Genomic DNA, 17581 nt, shown 5'->3' on the forward strand with positions numbered 1-17581 from the left:
GACACCCGGGTGGCTCAGTCAGTTAAGCGTCTGACTCTAGGTTTCGGCTCAGGCCATGATGTCAGGGTCCTGGATGGAGCCCTGCGTCTGGCTGTGCCCTCAGCAGGGAGTCTGGGTGAGATTCCCTCCCCGCCCCCTGTCCCTCTTGCTCCGCTCACGCCTGCATTCTCTCTCTCTCTAAAATAAATAAATAAGATCTTCAAAACATAACAATAAAAACAATAAATGAGCTAATTATATGGCCTGTGGATTGTATCTCAACCCAGCTGTTTGTGGATTTCCTAAGTGGGGCCCCCGCGATGCAAGCCGCACAGGGTTTACAGCCCAGCCGGGCATGCAGACCTGGGACGGGAATTAAAGATGTGAGGATGGCTGTGAAGGGGGACGTGACTGGGGGTCCTACCTGGTCCTGGGCTTTGGGAAGGTCCCCAGGAGGAGGGGCAGGCAAGCTGGACCCTGAAGGGCAGCGGGACTCCAGGGAAGGAAGCCTGGTGGTGGCGGCGGCAGGGGCGGGGCAGGTGCTGCTCCAGGCTCAGGGACCAGCGACGGGGAGCCCAAGCACACTGTGACCACGCCGGTGAGAGTCTGGAGTCCAGGCCCACACAACCATGCAGAGGGGAGGAGGGGGACAGGAGAGCAGGGCCTCCCCGCCTCAGTCCCCACTTGCAGCCCTGTCACTCTGGACCTGGCCCCAGAGCCAGCGGAGCTCCTTGATGACAAACATGTGAAGCCCTGAAAACTGCAAGGATGCTCTGGCCCGGAGTCTGCACGGTCCTTCCACCTCCAGCCCACAGGCCGAGGCCCAGGAAACACGCCACCAGGTAAAGGTGGAGAGGGAGGGGGGGGCTGCCCCCCTCACTGTGAGGTGGGCTTGGCCTGGTGGCCCCTCCAGACCATATGCTGGGGGGTCCCCTTCAGTGCTACGCAGCAGCACCCCAATCTCCTTTCCTCCGCACTGAGGAGCTGACTCGAGGCAGACAGGACAAAAGTGCCTCCTAGTGGTGGCAAGCGGCTCCTGAGCACAGGAGGAGCCAGGAGCCAGGGCCAGCCCGGTGCAGGTGGGTGCAGGTGCGAGGGTACGGAGAGGATGGGGGTCTGCACGAGGTCAGAGCTTCACTGTACTCCACTGGGCCTCAGGAATCCAAACCCTGCCCCCGCCCAAGCACCCATGTGAGGACAGGATGGGAACAGCATCCCGGGGAGGATGGAAGCACCCAGAATGGAGCTCCTTGTCTCTGGGCCTGCCTCCCCAGAACATCTCCCATGTCCTCACCCGGGGCCTCTCTCCCCCCTACGAGGCCCTTCCCGGCCCCACTGCCTCCTCCCTCAGGTGCCCGCTGCCTCTGCCCTCCAGAGGCCCTTGTCTTGCCAGGATCCCTTCGTCATCCCAGTCCCCTGGGTGGCCCAGGTGCACCCACCACTGCCGCTCTCCAGCCAGGGCTTCGACTGGGAGGAGCGGCTTCAGAAGCGGCCCCGTGAACGGAGCTGAGAGAACAGGGCCTCTGTGTCGGGGAGGGAAGACAGCTGGGTGCCAGCACGTGACCGCCACGCCAGGCCCAGCCACCCCCAGCTCAGACCCCCGTGGAAGCGGCCTGAGCCGCACACCTTCCAGGAGCATCGTTTTGGCTCTGGACAGGCGACAGCTGCGTGGGCAACGCGAGGAGTCTGGATCACACCTGCAAGAGATCATCCTGCCTGGAAGAGTGGGGGCCCCGAACAAGGGGGGGGCTCTCTGGCTCCCGCGGGGGTGTTTAGCTTCCATCACAGTGTCATTAGTCTGAGAGGGCAGAGGGGGGAGGGCGTAGGCAGGGTGGGCTCGGCGTCTCCCCACCGCCCCCCCTTCTGCTGGGGGACCCCGAGCTTCCCTTGCCACAGCGGCAGGTCCCGGCGCGAACACCGCCCGGTGCCGTCTCTCCCCAGCACACATTGTCTCCAGGCAAAACGGAAACACTGAAGAGGGCGGCTTTTAGCAAAGCCTCCCAGCACCTGGGATCCCCGGCCTCGCTCCTCCCCTCCCGCGCCCACACCTGCGCCCACACCCGCGCCCGCGCCCGGGCATCTCAGCCCCACGCAGCACAGCGGGAGATCTCCAGCCCCCAGACCCGCGGGCAGGAAGGAGGAACCGCCAGGGCCGCAGAGGCTCCAGCCAGCCCGGGGCCCCGGGGCACCCCCCCGCCCCGCCTGCGTGCCACCCCGAGCAAAGGGCTGAGGGTTGTGTTACGCATCACCTGGTGAAATGATGCCTCAGAACCGTAACTGCTGACGCGGCTCCTCAGCCCAGGACAGGCCCCACCGGCCCTGCCGGCTGGGGCCCCGGGAAGCCCAGCTCGGGACAGCCCCAGACCGGCGGGCGGTGGAAGCACCGCCGTGGGCAGGAACAGGGCCAGGGTGCCCGCCTGGCAGGGAGGGGAGGCCCGGGCAAGCGAGGGGAGGAGCAGAGAGGCCGCTGGGCGGAAATAGCTGCGGGTAGCCAGCCGCCTGCCATGGCCCAGGCACCTCCACGTTCATCCCTACAATACTGTGAAGGAGAAGGAGGTGTCAGTCCACCTTACAGATGGAGAAACTGAGGCTGAGGCAGGTTAAGGGACGTCCCCAGGTCACCGCTACGCCACGGAGGGTGCGTGCTCGCTGCCCCACACCGTTCCAAATGGCCGGCACACAGTGACACTAAAAAGCAGACTGACTTTCAGCCCCTCGTATTCTCATTTCTAAGGTCTCTACACGTAAGCAGAGTCCGGAGCAGAGTCCTGTCCCCACTCGGTCCTCGGTGCACCGCCGGCCAAGGTCACTCCGCTGGCAGGTGGCAAAACGGGACTGAACCCGGGTCCATCTGACTCCGAGGGCTGTGTCACGTCTCTGTCGTTGGCCTGGCACCCTCACTGGTGTCCTCGATGCTTCTCCTCCCCCTTCTTCTGCCTCCCCAGGGATCCACCAGTCGCCCTCCCAATCTCCTGGATCCCCTGGCCTGGCCCTTTCCTCCAAGCAGCCCAGACTCAGAGCTCAAGAGGCCAGAGCCAGAGGGCGAACTGTGCTGGCTCCCGAGTGAGCACAGGAGTTTCTGCACGAGCGGTGTCCTCAGGGCCGTGCCCACCCACCTTAGAGGCTGGAGTCTCCTCTTCGTGATGTATCTCCAAAACCAGATGCTGGAATTTCTCTTCTTTTTACTTTCTGCTCCTTTCTCCCCCTTTTCTTCCCACCCTGACTCTTTGAGGGGCATTCCTGCATTCTACAGAGCGGGAGCGTTCCCTCCACGTGCCCCACTCTCCTGAGCACCGGGGATGCAGAACCAATCACACCAAGTGCCTGCATCCTGGAGCTTCTGTCCCAGCCAGGGAACAGTAGAGACACAAGCAAATCGATGCAGGAGGGTACCTCTGATGGTGACAACTACTAGGGGAAGGGGGGGTAGGGAGGACGTGGGGAAGGGAGCTTGAAGTAGGAGGTGTCATATGAGCAAAGAGCTGGAAGTTGAGGGACCTGGTCATGCAGCTATTTGAGGAAAAGGAGCTTCCAGCAGAGAAAAGAGCAAGCGGGGAGTGTCCGAGGCAGGAGTTTTCCCGCCTGTTTGATGGACAACCAGAAGTCAGGGCGGCGGGAGCCCGTTAGGGTGGACGGAGGGTGACAAAGTCCGTGAAAGCAGGAGAGCGGACTGTGGAGGGTCCTGTACACCATTTACCCTGAGTGGGAGGGGAAACCAGAAGGGCCTAGAGATGACACGATCTAACACTTTGCTAAAGGATCACTCTGCGCTGTTTAAGAAAAGGATGAAGGGTGGGATCCCTGGGTGGCACAGCGGTTTGGCGTCTGCCTTTGGCCCGGGGCGCGATCCTGGAGGCCTGGGATCGAATCCCACATCGGGCTCCCGGTGCATGGAGCCTGCTTCTCCCTCTGCCTGTGTCTCTGCCTCTCTGTCTCTCTCTGTGTAACTATCATGAATAAATAAATAAATAAAATCTTTTAAAAAAAAGAAAGAAAAGGATGAAGGGGGAAAGGGAGACTAGCTTGAGGAGCTTGAGGACACATCAATGGACCCAGTGAGAAGTGATTGGCTGGGGCAACAGCGCAGCAGTGGGGTGGTGAGAGGGAGAAGGAACCCACAAATGTTCCGAAGGGAGGATCACCCAACGGATTGAATGTGGGACATGAGAAAAAACACAGAGGACCCAAGGATGACTGCCAGATTTTTGGCCCGAGCCACCCTAGGGATGGATGGTGAGCCTGGCAAGTGGAATGTATGTAGCAGGAACAATTGGGAAAACAGTTTGGGATGCATTAAGGCTGAGATGCCTACTTGGCACCCAAATAAAGATGTTCACTAAAATTTATGTGCGGAGAACAGAAGGGATGTTCAGCACAGCGATATGCCTCGGCAGTCATCAGTGGAGAGGTGGTACTTAAAGACATGAGACTGTATGACGTCACCAAGGGAATGAGTGCAGGTAAAGATGTGAACAGGTACAAAGGCTGGGCTGAAGGATGTTGCAGTGTGTAGAGGTTGGGGACGGGAGGAGAAACTGGCTAAGACAACCAAAAAATAAAAATAAAAAAGCTGCCAGTAATATGGCAAGGAAATCGGGAGAGCACGGTGTCTGGAAACCAAAAGAAGAAAGTGTTTCAAGGAAAGAGAAATGATCAAATATTGCTGAGAAGCTAAGGGCGAAGGACAGACCCCTTCGGGAGCAGCACGGGGATCACTGGCAATCTTCACGAAAAGGATTCTCTCGTCATTACTTTCCTGCTTCTCTCTCTAGTATGCCTGATAGCTGGGTCTATGGAAAATAGTAGTAAACTAGGAACAGAGGGAAATGTCCTGAATTTGATAAAGAACATCTACAAAAAAAAAAGCCTGCACCTAACATCGTACTTAATAATGGTGAGAAACTTGAAGCTTTCCGACTAAAATTAAAAATAAGGCCAAGTGGGGCACGTGGGTGGCTCAGTGGTTGAGTGTCCGCCTTTGGCTCAGGTTGTGATCCCGGGGTCCCCGTGGGGAGCCTGCTTCTCCCTCTACCTAGGTCTCTGCCTCTATGTGTGTCTCTCATGAATAAATAAAATCTTAAAAATAAAAATAATAAGGCCAAGAGGTCCTCTCTCACCACTGCTTTTCAACATTGTACTGGAAGTCCTAGCTAATACAGTAAGACCAAAGGAAATAAACCCCTTTGCGACTGGAAAGGAAAAAAATAGCAAAGACCCCGGCTGGATAGCTCAGGTCAAAAGCACACATCCCCTTCCAAGTAGAATCCCAAGCATCCCAAAGAATCCCGAACATCCAGTCAAGCCCAAGTTCCACCAGATACAGGACAAGTAGGATGAACCGTGTCATGTGCTGGAATAGAAAAGGCGAACACCTGTCCTGCATCCTGAAATATCTGCAATACTGGTAACAATTGATAATATCCAGTTGCTTAGAGCTTTTCCTTTTCTACCCAAAGACTTACTGCTTTGTCTCCCACCAAGTGCTAACCAGGCCCAACCCTGCTTAGCTTCCAAGATAGATGCATTCAGGACGTTATGGCCCTAGACCAGAGGCTCATTGCTTTGGGTCTCTCTACCCTAACCGAAGATTCATCAGCATAAGAAACCCACACACAAGCCTATAGATCAGCCTTAATGTGTATTTTGGGGATTCAAAATCATGTAATTAACTTTCCACACAGATACATGGTTAAACCATTGGCATGCTTTGGCCTCAAATCATTCCATGAAAGTATTGACCAGTGGAAGACCTTAACACAAATCTCCCCCCCAACACAGAGACTGTCTTTTTATCTCTCCATCCTCAGCACCAGGCACACTGCCTGGGACACAGGGACAACTGATAATCGTTGAGTGAAGTAATGAATTCATGAATTAGTCTCTTCTGAGTGTCTCAAATCAGACGTGCATCTACACCAACCCAAATGAGCTTTGCTGAAGATTCAGCTCGTATGTAAACCACCAAACCAGAGCACGGAGGACAGATAAGACAGTACAAAAGGGTTTTGGACTACTTAATCCATCTACAGAGATGCAACAAGCCATATTCTTGCTATATCATTTCTGACTCAGAGCTGTGTAGACCCTGTCTCTTCTGCATACCCCTCTCACACCCCATCTATTTAGGGGGTTACATCCATATGGTTGCATCTCTTTTGAGCCTCTTGCTGGAATCGTCCCATCCTAACTTTCTGGTGGTTAGCCGCACCTGCAGTGAAAAAGGCTATTGGATTTATGACCAAAGCAAATTTATGTCCCCATAATGGCAATTGTGGTGAACTTGTGGGGGGAAAATAGGACCATAATGTTTATGTGTTTATGTGTTTTTAATCTTTATAGGCTTGATGTTATAGCCGGATCCTGAGGAGAATAGGTGTGTCTGAGATTAGCTCATTATTAACGAGGTCACAAGCATGAAGAGTTTCTGCTAACTACCCAAGCTCATAAATGCATCCAAATGGATTTTTTTGCATTTTTATGGGGCCAATCCTCAGATTCTCAGACACATAAAAGGGGGAAAGAGATCCACTAGCCTCAGAGGGACTCCCAGCTCCAGCTCGCCCTACTCTGCAATCCCCGCTCTGGAAGCCATCATGTCTTGCCGCTCCTACCGAGTCAGCTCTGGGTGCCGCATGGGCAACTTCAGCTCTTGCTCCACAGTGATCCCCCAGAACCTGAACCGCTTCCGGACAAGCTCTGTCTCCTGCAGGAGTGGGCCCAGCTTCCGGGGCCTTGGCAGCTTTGGTAGTCGGAGCGTCATCGCTTTTGGATCGTGCTCACCCCGGATAGCAGCTGTAGGCCCTCGTCCCATCCGCTGTGGCGTTGGCTTTGGTGCTGGCAGTGGGATGGCCTTTGGCTTTGGTGATGGCAGTGGTGCTGGTATGGGCTTCGGGGCCAGCAGTTGTGTTGGCCTGGGATTTGGAGCCGGCAGTGGCCTTGGCTATGGCTTTGGCTACAGAGTTGGAGGAGGTGGAATCCCAGCAGCCCCATCTATCACAGCAGTGACCGTTAACCAGAGCCTGCTGACCCCCCTCAACCTGGAGATTGATCCAAATGCCCAGAGGGTGAAGAAGGATGAGAAGGAACAAATCAAGACCCTCAACAACAAATTTGCCTCCTTCATTGACAAGGTACCTATGACAGCTCAATCTTTAGATCTGGGATGGGAAGAGCTAAAATGCACTGGAGTGTCCTCTCCCTTAAGAAAAAACAGCCCAGGCTGAGGCATCAGCCTTGACCCACATCCTTCAGGCACTGCAGTGTGATTTCTGGGTCACTTTGTTGCAAAACAAGGAAAAACTTGAGGAAATGGTGCATGATGGGGTAGACTAGGACAGTGGTTGTGTCTTCTGAAGGAAAGAGAAACATCCAGGCAAATCTGAGGGCACCTGGACAAACTAAGTCCTAGCACCTAGTCACTTAGAAATATCTCTCAGATGGGCTAGAAACCTTAAGAGTTTGGCCAGGCCAAATGTTGGCTACGTGTTTAAAGGGTTTTATCCTTTAAGATTTTTGTGCTCTTTTTGAGATTGTCACAGTCTCTGAGGCTGGGTAACCACATCTGTTCAGGATCAGGAAAGTAGAGAATGGAACTGAGTGATTTTTGCACAAAAGAAAGAATGTATGCTCTCCCCCGTGGGTTATACCAAGATCCAGCTGAGATGCCTAGATAGAAGGAAATAGTAGGAAGCCACCACAGAAAGTCATGATCTTCAGACTGATGAGAGGAACAGTGACACCCTGATGATGTGGAACTGACATCCCACAAACCTTGCCTCCATGGAGTGGGTATCCTCTCTCTCTGAGAATGGAAACCCCCTTCTGTGAGCTTCAGGTTCCTATCTCTGAAATGAACCAGTGGAGCAAATGATCCAAGTTCTTCTCCAGCTCTACAATTCTCAGCTGATGGAGTATCTGGGGTGGTGGATAGGACTTATAACCTGAGAATTCCCACCTCCTAATGCCTTATCCTATCCCAATATACTTTGCTCCTCATTCTCAGTGAGAGATGCCCGATACCAATTTTTAGATATAGGCAAATCCCAGCTCAGGTAAAATCAATTTTTCAAACTTCCCAGTGGACTGGCTTACACCATTCTTGGAGTGTAGAGGGGAAATGGTACTGAAGTGCTTTGGTTTGAAAGCTTCTGTTTGCAGGTGAGCCTGGCTGAGCATGAGAAGGGGGTTGCAGACATACTTTTACAGCTTCTACTGAGTTACAGGAGGAATGAAAGTCAACAGACAAGAGAACAACGTCAACATAAGGCTGAGAGTCATCTCTGACCACCTGAAGAACTGGCCCACATGTAGGCGACCCCATCAAGTTCTTCAGGTGCCATTTCTCTGTCCCTGCGGATTTAGGTGCGGTTCCTGGAACAGCAGAATAAGCTCCTAGAGACCAAGTGGAACTTCCTCCAAGAGCAGAAATGTGCCAGGAGCAACCTGGAGCCCCTCTTCGAGAATTATATCACCAACCTGCGGAGGCAGCTGGACGTAGCAAACAGTGACCGGGCTCGGTTTGAGGCTGAAAGGAACCACATGCAGGATGTCCTTGAGGGTTTCAAGAAGAAGTAAGTGGCATCTCTACTTCATAGAACAAGAACCAGCAGGGTTTGGTCCCCAAAGCAGCTGCCAAGCTCAGATAACAGCAGCTGGAAGGATCGGGGTTGACTGCTGGTTTCAATACTCAGCCTAGAGTTGAGAGTAGGGGCAATGATATGTAGGGAAGGAGGAGAAAGCCCTCTGCAGGTCCTGAGTAAAAAGGAGTTTTGGAATTGGGCATGGTTTATCCCTAGTCTTGTCTATGGGAATGGAGAGTGGACTCCAGAAAAAGGAGCCCTCTGGTTTTAAGAATAGTGCTCGGGTTCAGCAATGAGTGGGGTCCTACTTTCTCTATGTTCAAGTACAATGACTCCAAGTCTTTTCCGGCAGAGGAGCGTAACAACGGTCCACATTTTCAGACCCCAAATCTAATTTGAGAAAGTAAAAGAGATTTGGAAAAACTGAAGGTCATAGGCTCATAAATGGTCCTAAAGATGAGACAAAGTAGATGAGAACACATAGGTGGCAACAGAGACCCATGCTCCTGGATGTAACAGAGATGTCTTAAGAGGCTCACTGGGTTGCTGGGAGTAATTGCTTCTCAGTTCAGAATGAGAACTCACCCTCTCAATCCTTATCAACCAGGTACGAAGAGGAGGTGGGATTCCGGGCCAACGCTGAGAATGAGTTTGTGGCTCTGAAGAAGGTAAGACAGACCAACAGGTCCAAGCAAACTTCTCCCCGAGACAGGAAAATGTTCTGAAGACAAAACCTGCTCCCACCCCCAACTCCCTACCTATAAATGGCCCGAGAAAGCCCGGTGGAGTCTGGGGCCACCCACACAAGGTTGAACCTCTAAGCTCATATAACAGGTTCCCTTTGGAGTTCTGATTTGGCCTCAGATTATTTAAGATTGGGTCTTCACAAGAGCAGAGGTCTGAAGAGGTGACCTTGTAAGAGTCTTAGATTTAAAAAAAAAAAAGAGAGAGAGAGAGAGAGTGAGTCTTAGGTTATCCATATTCTTCTTGTCTCTAAATAAGCATTTGAAATGTCCAGGAGCCCTCAGGGAAGTTTTCATGTCATAGTAGGGAGAAGAACAACAGTCACTAAACTGCATTCCAGGGACTTTCCCACCCATCCCAAGGCCTGGCCTGGCCCTATGTGGATTGGCCTGATCTTCCCACCCATCTCCAGACCCTACCAAGTTTAAACAGCGCACAAGTCATGACCATTTTATCCTTCTCTCTTTTCTGCAGGATGTGGATACAGCTTTCTTAAATAAGTCTGACCTAGAGGCCAACGTGGACACCCTAACTCAGGAAATTGACTTTCTGAAAACTCTATACATGGCGGTAAGCATCCGTTCCTCTGAGCCAAACAAGGAGATCAGTGCTCAGCCTGGACTCCTGGGGGACTTCGTCTGGACTGGCATCATTTCTAACATTTAGTACCATATATCTTCCTCCCGTTCCAATCTATATCCTCTCTATATGTCGATGTATCCACAAGGGGAGAAGGGAAGGTAAGCAAGTAAGGCTTCTCAACAGCCTGACTCAGGTTTATGAATAAACTCTTTGGATCTATGATGCAACTCCTCTTTGGCCAATCCAAAGACCGGGCTCTAAGAGTGTCACTTCCTCTCTACCAATCCGAAGAATCTGGAAAACTGATTTGTTAGAAGATGTAAGAAAAATTGTGTTTGATCTAATTAGCTAAATGAACTAGTTATCTTTTGTTTTGTAAGTGGTCTGTTTGGACTGGTACAGAGCCAGCCAGAGCTAATGTCTGGCTCTGAGTGGAAAGGGCCAATTCTAAGTCCCTGGTTCTTTTAAGGACTGGAGGTACAGGAATTCCTAGACCATCATGTTCTAGAACATTATTAACTTTCAGTGATCCATGACCACCACAGTCACTCTGTGGATAAGCCAAAGGAAAGTTTCAACCCTAGCATGGCTCTCGCTCCCCTCTGCCAAGTTCCTAGGCCCCGTGTATTCCCCTAAGCAAATAAGGTGTTAAAGGGGTATCTTCGGGCATATAACAAGGGCTCACTTTTTTTTCCTAAAGATTTTATTTTATTCATTCATGAGAGACACAGAGAGAGAGAGGCAGAGACACAGGCAGAGGGAGAAGCAGGCTCCATGCAGGGAGCCCCATGCAGGATTCAATCCCAGGACCTGAACCAAAGGCAGACACTCAACCACGGACCCACCCCTATAACAAGGGTTTAAATTCACACTGAAATGGTTCACGTCTCCTTCTTCATCCTGGGTTTGGATGGTCAGCTCCAACTTTTTGCTCTGAACAAATGAGCAATGCTCTCGGCTCCTAAAGCTACTCCTGGGCAGAGTTCCAGCCACTGATGAGACTCTGAGCCCATCTGTCTTGCTGATCCTCCAACACAGGAAATCCAGTTGCTGCAGTCACACATCTCAGAGACATCAGTCATCGTGAAGATGGACAACAGCCGGGACCTGAACGTTGATGGAATCATCGATGAAGTCAAGGCCCAGTATGAAGAGGTCGCCAGGCGCAGTCGGGCTGATGCTGAAGCCTGGTACCAGACCAAGGTGTGAAAGGGAGTGGGGGGCTGAGGAAGGGGTGTAGACACCCCTAGAGTAAGACTCATGTACGATGGAGTGGACCCAGTGGAGGTCTAAGGCCCTCAACTCAGTTGGGGCTGCAGTCTTCACTCAAACTTTGGCCTTATAACATCCTCCCCCCGCACACAGTATGAGGAGATGCGGGTGACAGCTAGCCAACATTGTGACAATCTGCGCAACACACGGGATGAGATCAATGAGCTGACCCGCCTGATCCAGAGACTGAAGGCGGAGATCGAGCACGCCAAGTCTCAGGTGGGCAAAGGAGAGGAGAGAAAGCCTCAGAGGGAGGAGGAGGGGCTCTGTTTCTAGCCTCACCCAGGGATCCCCTAATCCCGGCCAAAGCCCACCTGCCTGATGCCCTCCCCGCAGCGGGCCAAGCTGGAGGCTGCAGTGGCCGAGGCGGAGCAGCAGGGCGAGGCGGCCCTCACCGATGCCAAGTGCAAGCTGGCCGAGCTGGAGGGCGCCCTGCAGCAGGCCAAGCAGGACATGGCCCGGCAGCTGCGCGAGTACCAGGAGCTCATGAACGTCAAGCTGGCCCTGGACATCGAGATCGCCACCTACAGGCGCCTGCTGGAGGGCGAGGAGATCCGGTGAGAGCTCCCAGTACGGGTGGGGTGGGGGGTGAGGTGAGATTTAGGCTTCTAGACCAACTGCGTGGGGAAGGGACCAGGTGAAGAATCGTCCGCTTGAACCATCTCTACAGGCAGCAGTAGCTTCCCTGCAAGCGTTAGTCAGGTTGCCCTTGCCAGGGAATTAGAAGATGGTTCTAGATTTTCGCCTCTAAAATGCAAGTCTGTAGGCAGGCTGCACAAGAATCATGGGATATTTTCTGTGATGGGTTATCTGTTGAAAAATAATAATGAAAACACATTTCCTCGAATTTTTTGACTCAAGAGTTTTGGGGCAGAGTCTAGCAAAATGTGTTTTTTTCAAAGCTCCCGGGATGCTTGTAAGCCAGGGGTAAGAACCATGGGTGGGTTCACTCTGCAAGAAAGCCCTCCCGATAGCAGGCAGCTTTTCAAGGAACAACTCTGCTTGTGAACTGACTTATCTCTTTCTCTCCCCAGGATCTGCGAAGGTGTTGGGCCAGTCAACATATGTAAGAAACTTGAGTTTTTTTCCTCTTCACACTTCTCTCCTGGGGCTCTGCAAAATTCCTTTGAAGTCAGGCTTGCGTTGGGATCCGGAACCCATGCTAGGGTTGGCCGTGATAGTCAGGGAGGCAAGGACCATTTAGCCCCTGGACTGGGAGCATCCCTTAGCTGAGGTCTGAGATGTCCCCAGAGAAAGCAATCACGAATGGGTGGAAGAAGGTCCCAGAAGAGAGTCAGCCTTTCTCTTGTGAGTGTCCTGTCCTTCAGGGACAAAGGTCAGAGAAGGAATGAAAAGGCCTGTGCCCAGGAGTTGCCCCTACACTCATGGCAGGGGATGGGACAAGGATGAGCACAAGTCTTGCTGCTGCTGCTGCTGCTGCTGCTGCTGCTGCTGCCAAAGCCTCATTTGTGCCCAAAGCATGCAGGGGATTGTGCTGGCACTTCTGGGGGCAAGAGGGGGGGCAGGCACAGAGAAGGCAAGACCACCCCCTGCTCTCTAGAACTATAATCTTCTTGAGATGAGCCCTACCCATTGTCAGCCTGACCCTCAAAGCCCTGAAGAGAGGCATGAGCACCCCTTTAGTGCTCACTTGGAAAAAATAGGTGGTTTGCCAGAAGTCACAAAACTGGTCAGTGGCACAACCAGAATTCAGACTCAGATTCCTGATCCAAAAGTACAAACCTACATGGATGTCTGGTGGGGTGAGCGCTACACTGGGCAGGTCAGGCGGGTAGAGCTGCTCATCCTCGGATGAGCCTGCCCTTGGAGAAGGTGTGGCTTCCTACAAGAGGTCAAGCTTGAGTGGAGGTCACGGATGGTAGGAAGGATTCTGGTGAAAGGAGAGGGAAGGAGAGGGGACCCCTCCACAGACGGGGCTGCTCTAAGCAAGGATCTTAGTTGGGTTGGCGCCCTGGGGTATGGAGATATCCCCAGTGGATACCAGAGGGCTACAGAGCAAAGGCGTCAGTGGGTCAAAAGAGAACTGACGAGAGACTCTTATTGGAGGGACAATGCGGGGACCCCCCCAGGGACATGATGTAATCAGGAGAGAAAAGCCCATGGCTTTGTAGCAGCTACTGTTCCAGTTGTCTGGATAATCCAGCTCTCTGCCCAACCTGACTTCAGCCTTATATACATGACAGTCAACTTACGACTCTATGCCACCTGGGGAATTGGTTGAGTTCTCCCTATTTAAAAAAAAAAATTATTGATTTATTCATGAGAGATATATAGAGAGAGGCAGAGACATAGGCAGAGGGAGAAGCAGGCTCCATGCAGGGAGCCTGATGCTGGACTCGATCCTGGGACCCCGGGGTCACGCCCTGGGCTGAAGGCAGACGCTGAACCGCTGAGCCCCCCGGGGATCCCAAATTCTCCCATTTTAATCTGAATGTTTAACTTGAGGGGAGTCACAGCCCTAGAGTGGCCCAGACAAGAGGAGGGAGAGGGGGGTGTTGTCTGTGTGGATGAGAGGGACGGCTTGCGCGGGCCCTTCCCCTGGTGCCCGCCAGCACAGGGCACGGCCCCGGGCCCCAGGAGTGGGCGGCCTGCCCGCTGACAGGTTCCTCTCCCGCCCGCAGCCGTGAGCAGCTCCCGGGGCGGGACGGTGTGCGGGCCCGACGCCCTGGCCGCCAGCGCCACCCTGTCCCGCAGCGCAGTCATCTGCCCGTCCGGCAGCGGCATCCGCTCCGTCAGCACCTGCGCCTCCAGCCTGGGGGGAGCCCGAGTCATCAAGGCCAGCGGGGACCTGCTGAGCGCCGGCTCCCGGGGCAGCTCAGTGCTGGGGGGCGAGGCCTGCGCCCCCAGCGTCCCCTGCCCGCTGCCCCCCGACGGGGCCTTTAGCAGCTGCAGCGGGGGCCGAGGCAGCCGCAGCTCCAGCGTCCGCTTTGTGTCCACCACCACCTGCCATCGCACCAAGTACTAGAGGCCACGCCAGCCAGCCACTGCCCGAGAAGAGCCACCTCAAAGTCACCTGCTTCTGTCCCAGAGGTGTCTAGACTCTGGGCCCGAGGGAGCTCCAGCTACCCCTCCTGCCAGGCAGGCAACGCCGCTCTCCTCAAGGATTGATCTGCCAGGCCCTGGCCTCGGGGGCATTTTTCCACCACCCGGATGCTCCGTCTGCAGCCCCAGTAGACTGGCCTCTCCCTGACTCCCCATTTCCACTCTTCGGATCACTCTTTACCTTTCAGTCCCGAAGAAAGGCTCATTCTACACAGTTCCACAAATCAGGGCCCTGGGGAGAAAATGAACAGTCCAAAGCCAAAAAGAATGTGCTAGGCACCATCGCCATCCCTGGCTTTGGATTAATTTGGAGAATGGAGAGTTGGCTGTCCACACTGCGGGCATCTTTAGCCCACTGCCCTTTGCCTCCTCCTTCCTTCCCTGGCAGGAGAAGGTTCTTTCCTTCTCTTCCTCACCCGAAAGGATCCACAGTCCTTGGTGGCCCAAGGGATCCCTAAGTCCCCTGAGATGGTTCTTCTCCAAGTGGCAAACGTCCCAGCAGCTTCTCTTCCTGCGTTGTTGGTTTAATGTGCATGTGAGCGCACATGGTGGGTGGGTGCAGATGGAGAGGTGGGCTCTGCTATGCTGCATGCCCCTGCCCCTGTTGGTGGTGTGAGGGAGGCCCAACCCCCGTGTGCTGCAGGAGGGTTTATGTCTGCAACTCCAGGGGGGTCTGGGGTGGGGTGGGTGCCTGTTTGTACTATCCTTTGCATTGCTGGGTTTTCAATAAACTTGCCAAGCTAACCTCACTAGGACTCTGGCCTCTCCTTCTGGATCACATTGCCGATGGGAGACATTGCCTCCTGGGCTCCACCACTCCAACCCCTGCCCTCTCCACCACGTACACCCCCCGCCCCAGGGACTTGCCAAGGGCAGAGGCTGCTGTCCTGGGCACAGAGGAAGCACTGAGGAAAGAGGGCTCAGGCCCTTCCCTGCGGGGGCTCACAACTCAGTGAGGGAGAGAAGAAATGCAGCAGAGGCCCCAAGAACAAGTGCCCAGCAGCCCACTTCTCTCCAGGCATTGCCCCACACCTCCTGACCAACAGAAACCCTTCCCACTCTTCCCCAGGTCCTGTCCCAGCCCCACTTCCTCTGGGATCATTGCAGAACACTCATCCTTCTACCCTCACTCTTGTCTCCATCCAGCTCACTCATCACGATGCTGCTAGAAAGGCCTCACTCACATAGAAAACTGATCATGGCTCCCCCCCCCCCCCGCCACTAATAGCCCTCAGTGGCTCCCCACTGCCTTTCAGAAAGAATCCAAACTTCTCAACATGGCATATAAGCCCTGAGTGATCTGCCTATGCACTTCCACCCCGTGCCATCCCTCCACGCACCCCACTCTGGCCTCTCATCCTTTATTCCTTCACCCAACAGACTCTCGTGAAATGCTTGCTACATGCCAGGCACGATGCGGGGAAAACAGCAGTGAATGAGACGTGGTCCTGTCATCAGAGAGCCCACAGTCCAGGCTGACAGGCGGACAGGTGGACAAGCACCTGTGACTTGACATGCTACGTGCCGTGTTCAGAGTGGAGTCAATGCTGCACTCCACAGACGAGAGACCCAACCTAGACGTGGGGCATTATTAAAAGCTTCCTGGAGGATGTCATGTCCCAGCAGAGATGTGAAGGCCTATGGATTGGCCATACTACGGAGGAGGAAGTGCTCCAATCAGAGGAAACAGGGTGTGCAAAAACCAAGAGGTTGGAGAGAGCGTGCCCAGTTTGGAGATCTCTCTGGGGCTGAATGACACAGCCTGCAAGTGACAGCAGAGGTGGGGACAGGAGTCAGACAACACGCACTCAGGATCGGCTCCCGGGGCTCAGCTCCATCAGGGCCCACGTCTCACACAGGGACTGTTTGCCCCTCTGCCTCACCTCGAGAGCCCTCCTCTGCAAGAAGCACACCTCGCCCACACCTCAGCCAGCAACCTGACAACTTACATGTCGCTCTGCTCGCAGTCTAAGGCCTGCCTGACCCTTGGCTCCCAGCCCACCTGTTCTCCTGCTTCCAGGAGCTCCACACTCCCCACTTCGTCTGCCATGTGAAGTCACACACGCCTCTCAGGTAGCAGCGACAGCAAGGCAGCCCCCGTCTGGCCTTTGTGCGTCTCCTCAGCCAGACCCACGTCTACCCTGTGCTGGTTATCAATTTCTTGCCTTGGTTCCAAATTCACCCTTATTGCCTCCCCTGTGAAAATGGATCTGATCCCTCTAAAAATTTTATTTTGCCAGCTGGCAAGATGTTGACTAAGCCTTGTCAGTAGGCATTTCCAGAATCAACGGAGAGACGTTGCAGGAGTAGGACTTTCCTTCCATTGAGCTGTCTCAGCAGTTTCTCTTTTTTTTTTTTTTTTTTTAAATTTTTTATTTATTTATGATAGTCATAGAGAGAGAGAGAATGAGACAGAGACACAGGCAGAGGGAGAAGCAGGCTCCATGCACCGGGAGCCCGACGTGGGATTCGATCCCGGGTCTCCAGGATCGCGCCCTGGGCCAAAGGCAGGCGCCAAACCGCTGCGCCACCCAGGGATCCCTCAGCAGTTTCTCTACTGCCAGATTCCTGCAGCACAGACTTCTATAATATCAGGACCCCACGATGCACAGCAGAGCACTCAGCAGCCAGCAGCTTCCCCAGCACCCCTCTTGGGCAATTTCATAGGGAGTTCCTCCAGCATTCTTCATGAAAAACTTTCCCCAGCACCCTAGAGGGTGGATTTTTGGTAAGTTCTGGATGCGAGATTTCCAGCAAGTTCCATCGGTGCGACACCACAATGACTTCTCTGGAATCCAGTGAGCAGTGGTTGTGCCCTGTCCAAAGAGACCAGTAGTAAGGCTGTGAGCCATTAACTCTAATAGAAATCCCATCTTTCTGGGGCACGTGGGTGGCAGTTAAGCATCTGCCTTCAGCTCTGGTCATGAGCCCAGAGTCCTGGGAGGGAGCCACACAATGGGCTCCCTGTTCATCAAGGAGCCTGTTTCTCCCTCTCCTCTCCATTCATCCTCTCTCTTGCTATCTCTGTCTCTCTCTCTCTCAAATAAATAAATAAAATTTTTTTTTTAAAAGAAAGAAAGTCCATCTTTCTATCCAGGGGAAGCAGGAAAGAGGGCACTTGTGAGCTGGAAAATACATAGGGGGAATCCTCCTGTTTTTCTCTTTTCTCTCATGGTTTTGCCTGAGAGCAGATCCCAGTCATGAGGCTGTGCAGCAGCCAGAATCTGATAGCAGAAACTCCAAGAGAAGCCTGATCTTTTTGGAAGGAGGAGCCAGGAAAAGAGACCCCCATTTGGTAGAAGAAATGAGAGAGAAAAACTGGGGAGGGGATTCCTCTGTGTGTAAATCCACACATGTACAAG

General features: G+C 53.6%; 1 protein-coding gene across 1 annotated transcript; it reads left to right on the plus strand.

The window, feature by feature from the left end:
* Positions 1-6517: 6517 nt before the first annotated feature.
* On the plus strand, positions 6518-14923 carry KRT84 (keratin 84). The gene is made up of 9 exons (XM_072797827.1): positions 6518-7109; positions 8341-8549; positions 9166-9226; positions 9777-9872; positions 10923-11087; positions 11250-11375; positions 11493-11713; positions 12191-12222; positions 13799-14923. The coding sequence occupies exons 1-9, from the start codon at positions 6573-6575 to the stop codon at positions 14140-14142; spliced, it is 1791 nt and encodes a 596-aa protein (XP_072653928.1). The 5' UTR covers positions 6518-6572; the 3' UTR covers positions 14143-14923.
* Positions 14924-17581: the final 2658 nt, after the last annotated feature.

Source organism: Canis lupus, chromosome 25 (assembly GCF_048164855.1).
Source record: "Canis lupus baileyi chromosome 25, mCanLup2.hap1, whole genome shotgun sequence".
NCBI lineage: Eukaryota > Metazoa > Chordata > Mammalia > Carnivora > Canidae > Canis > Canis lupus.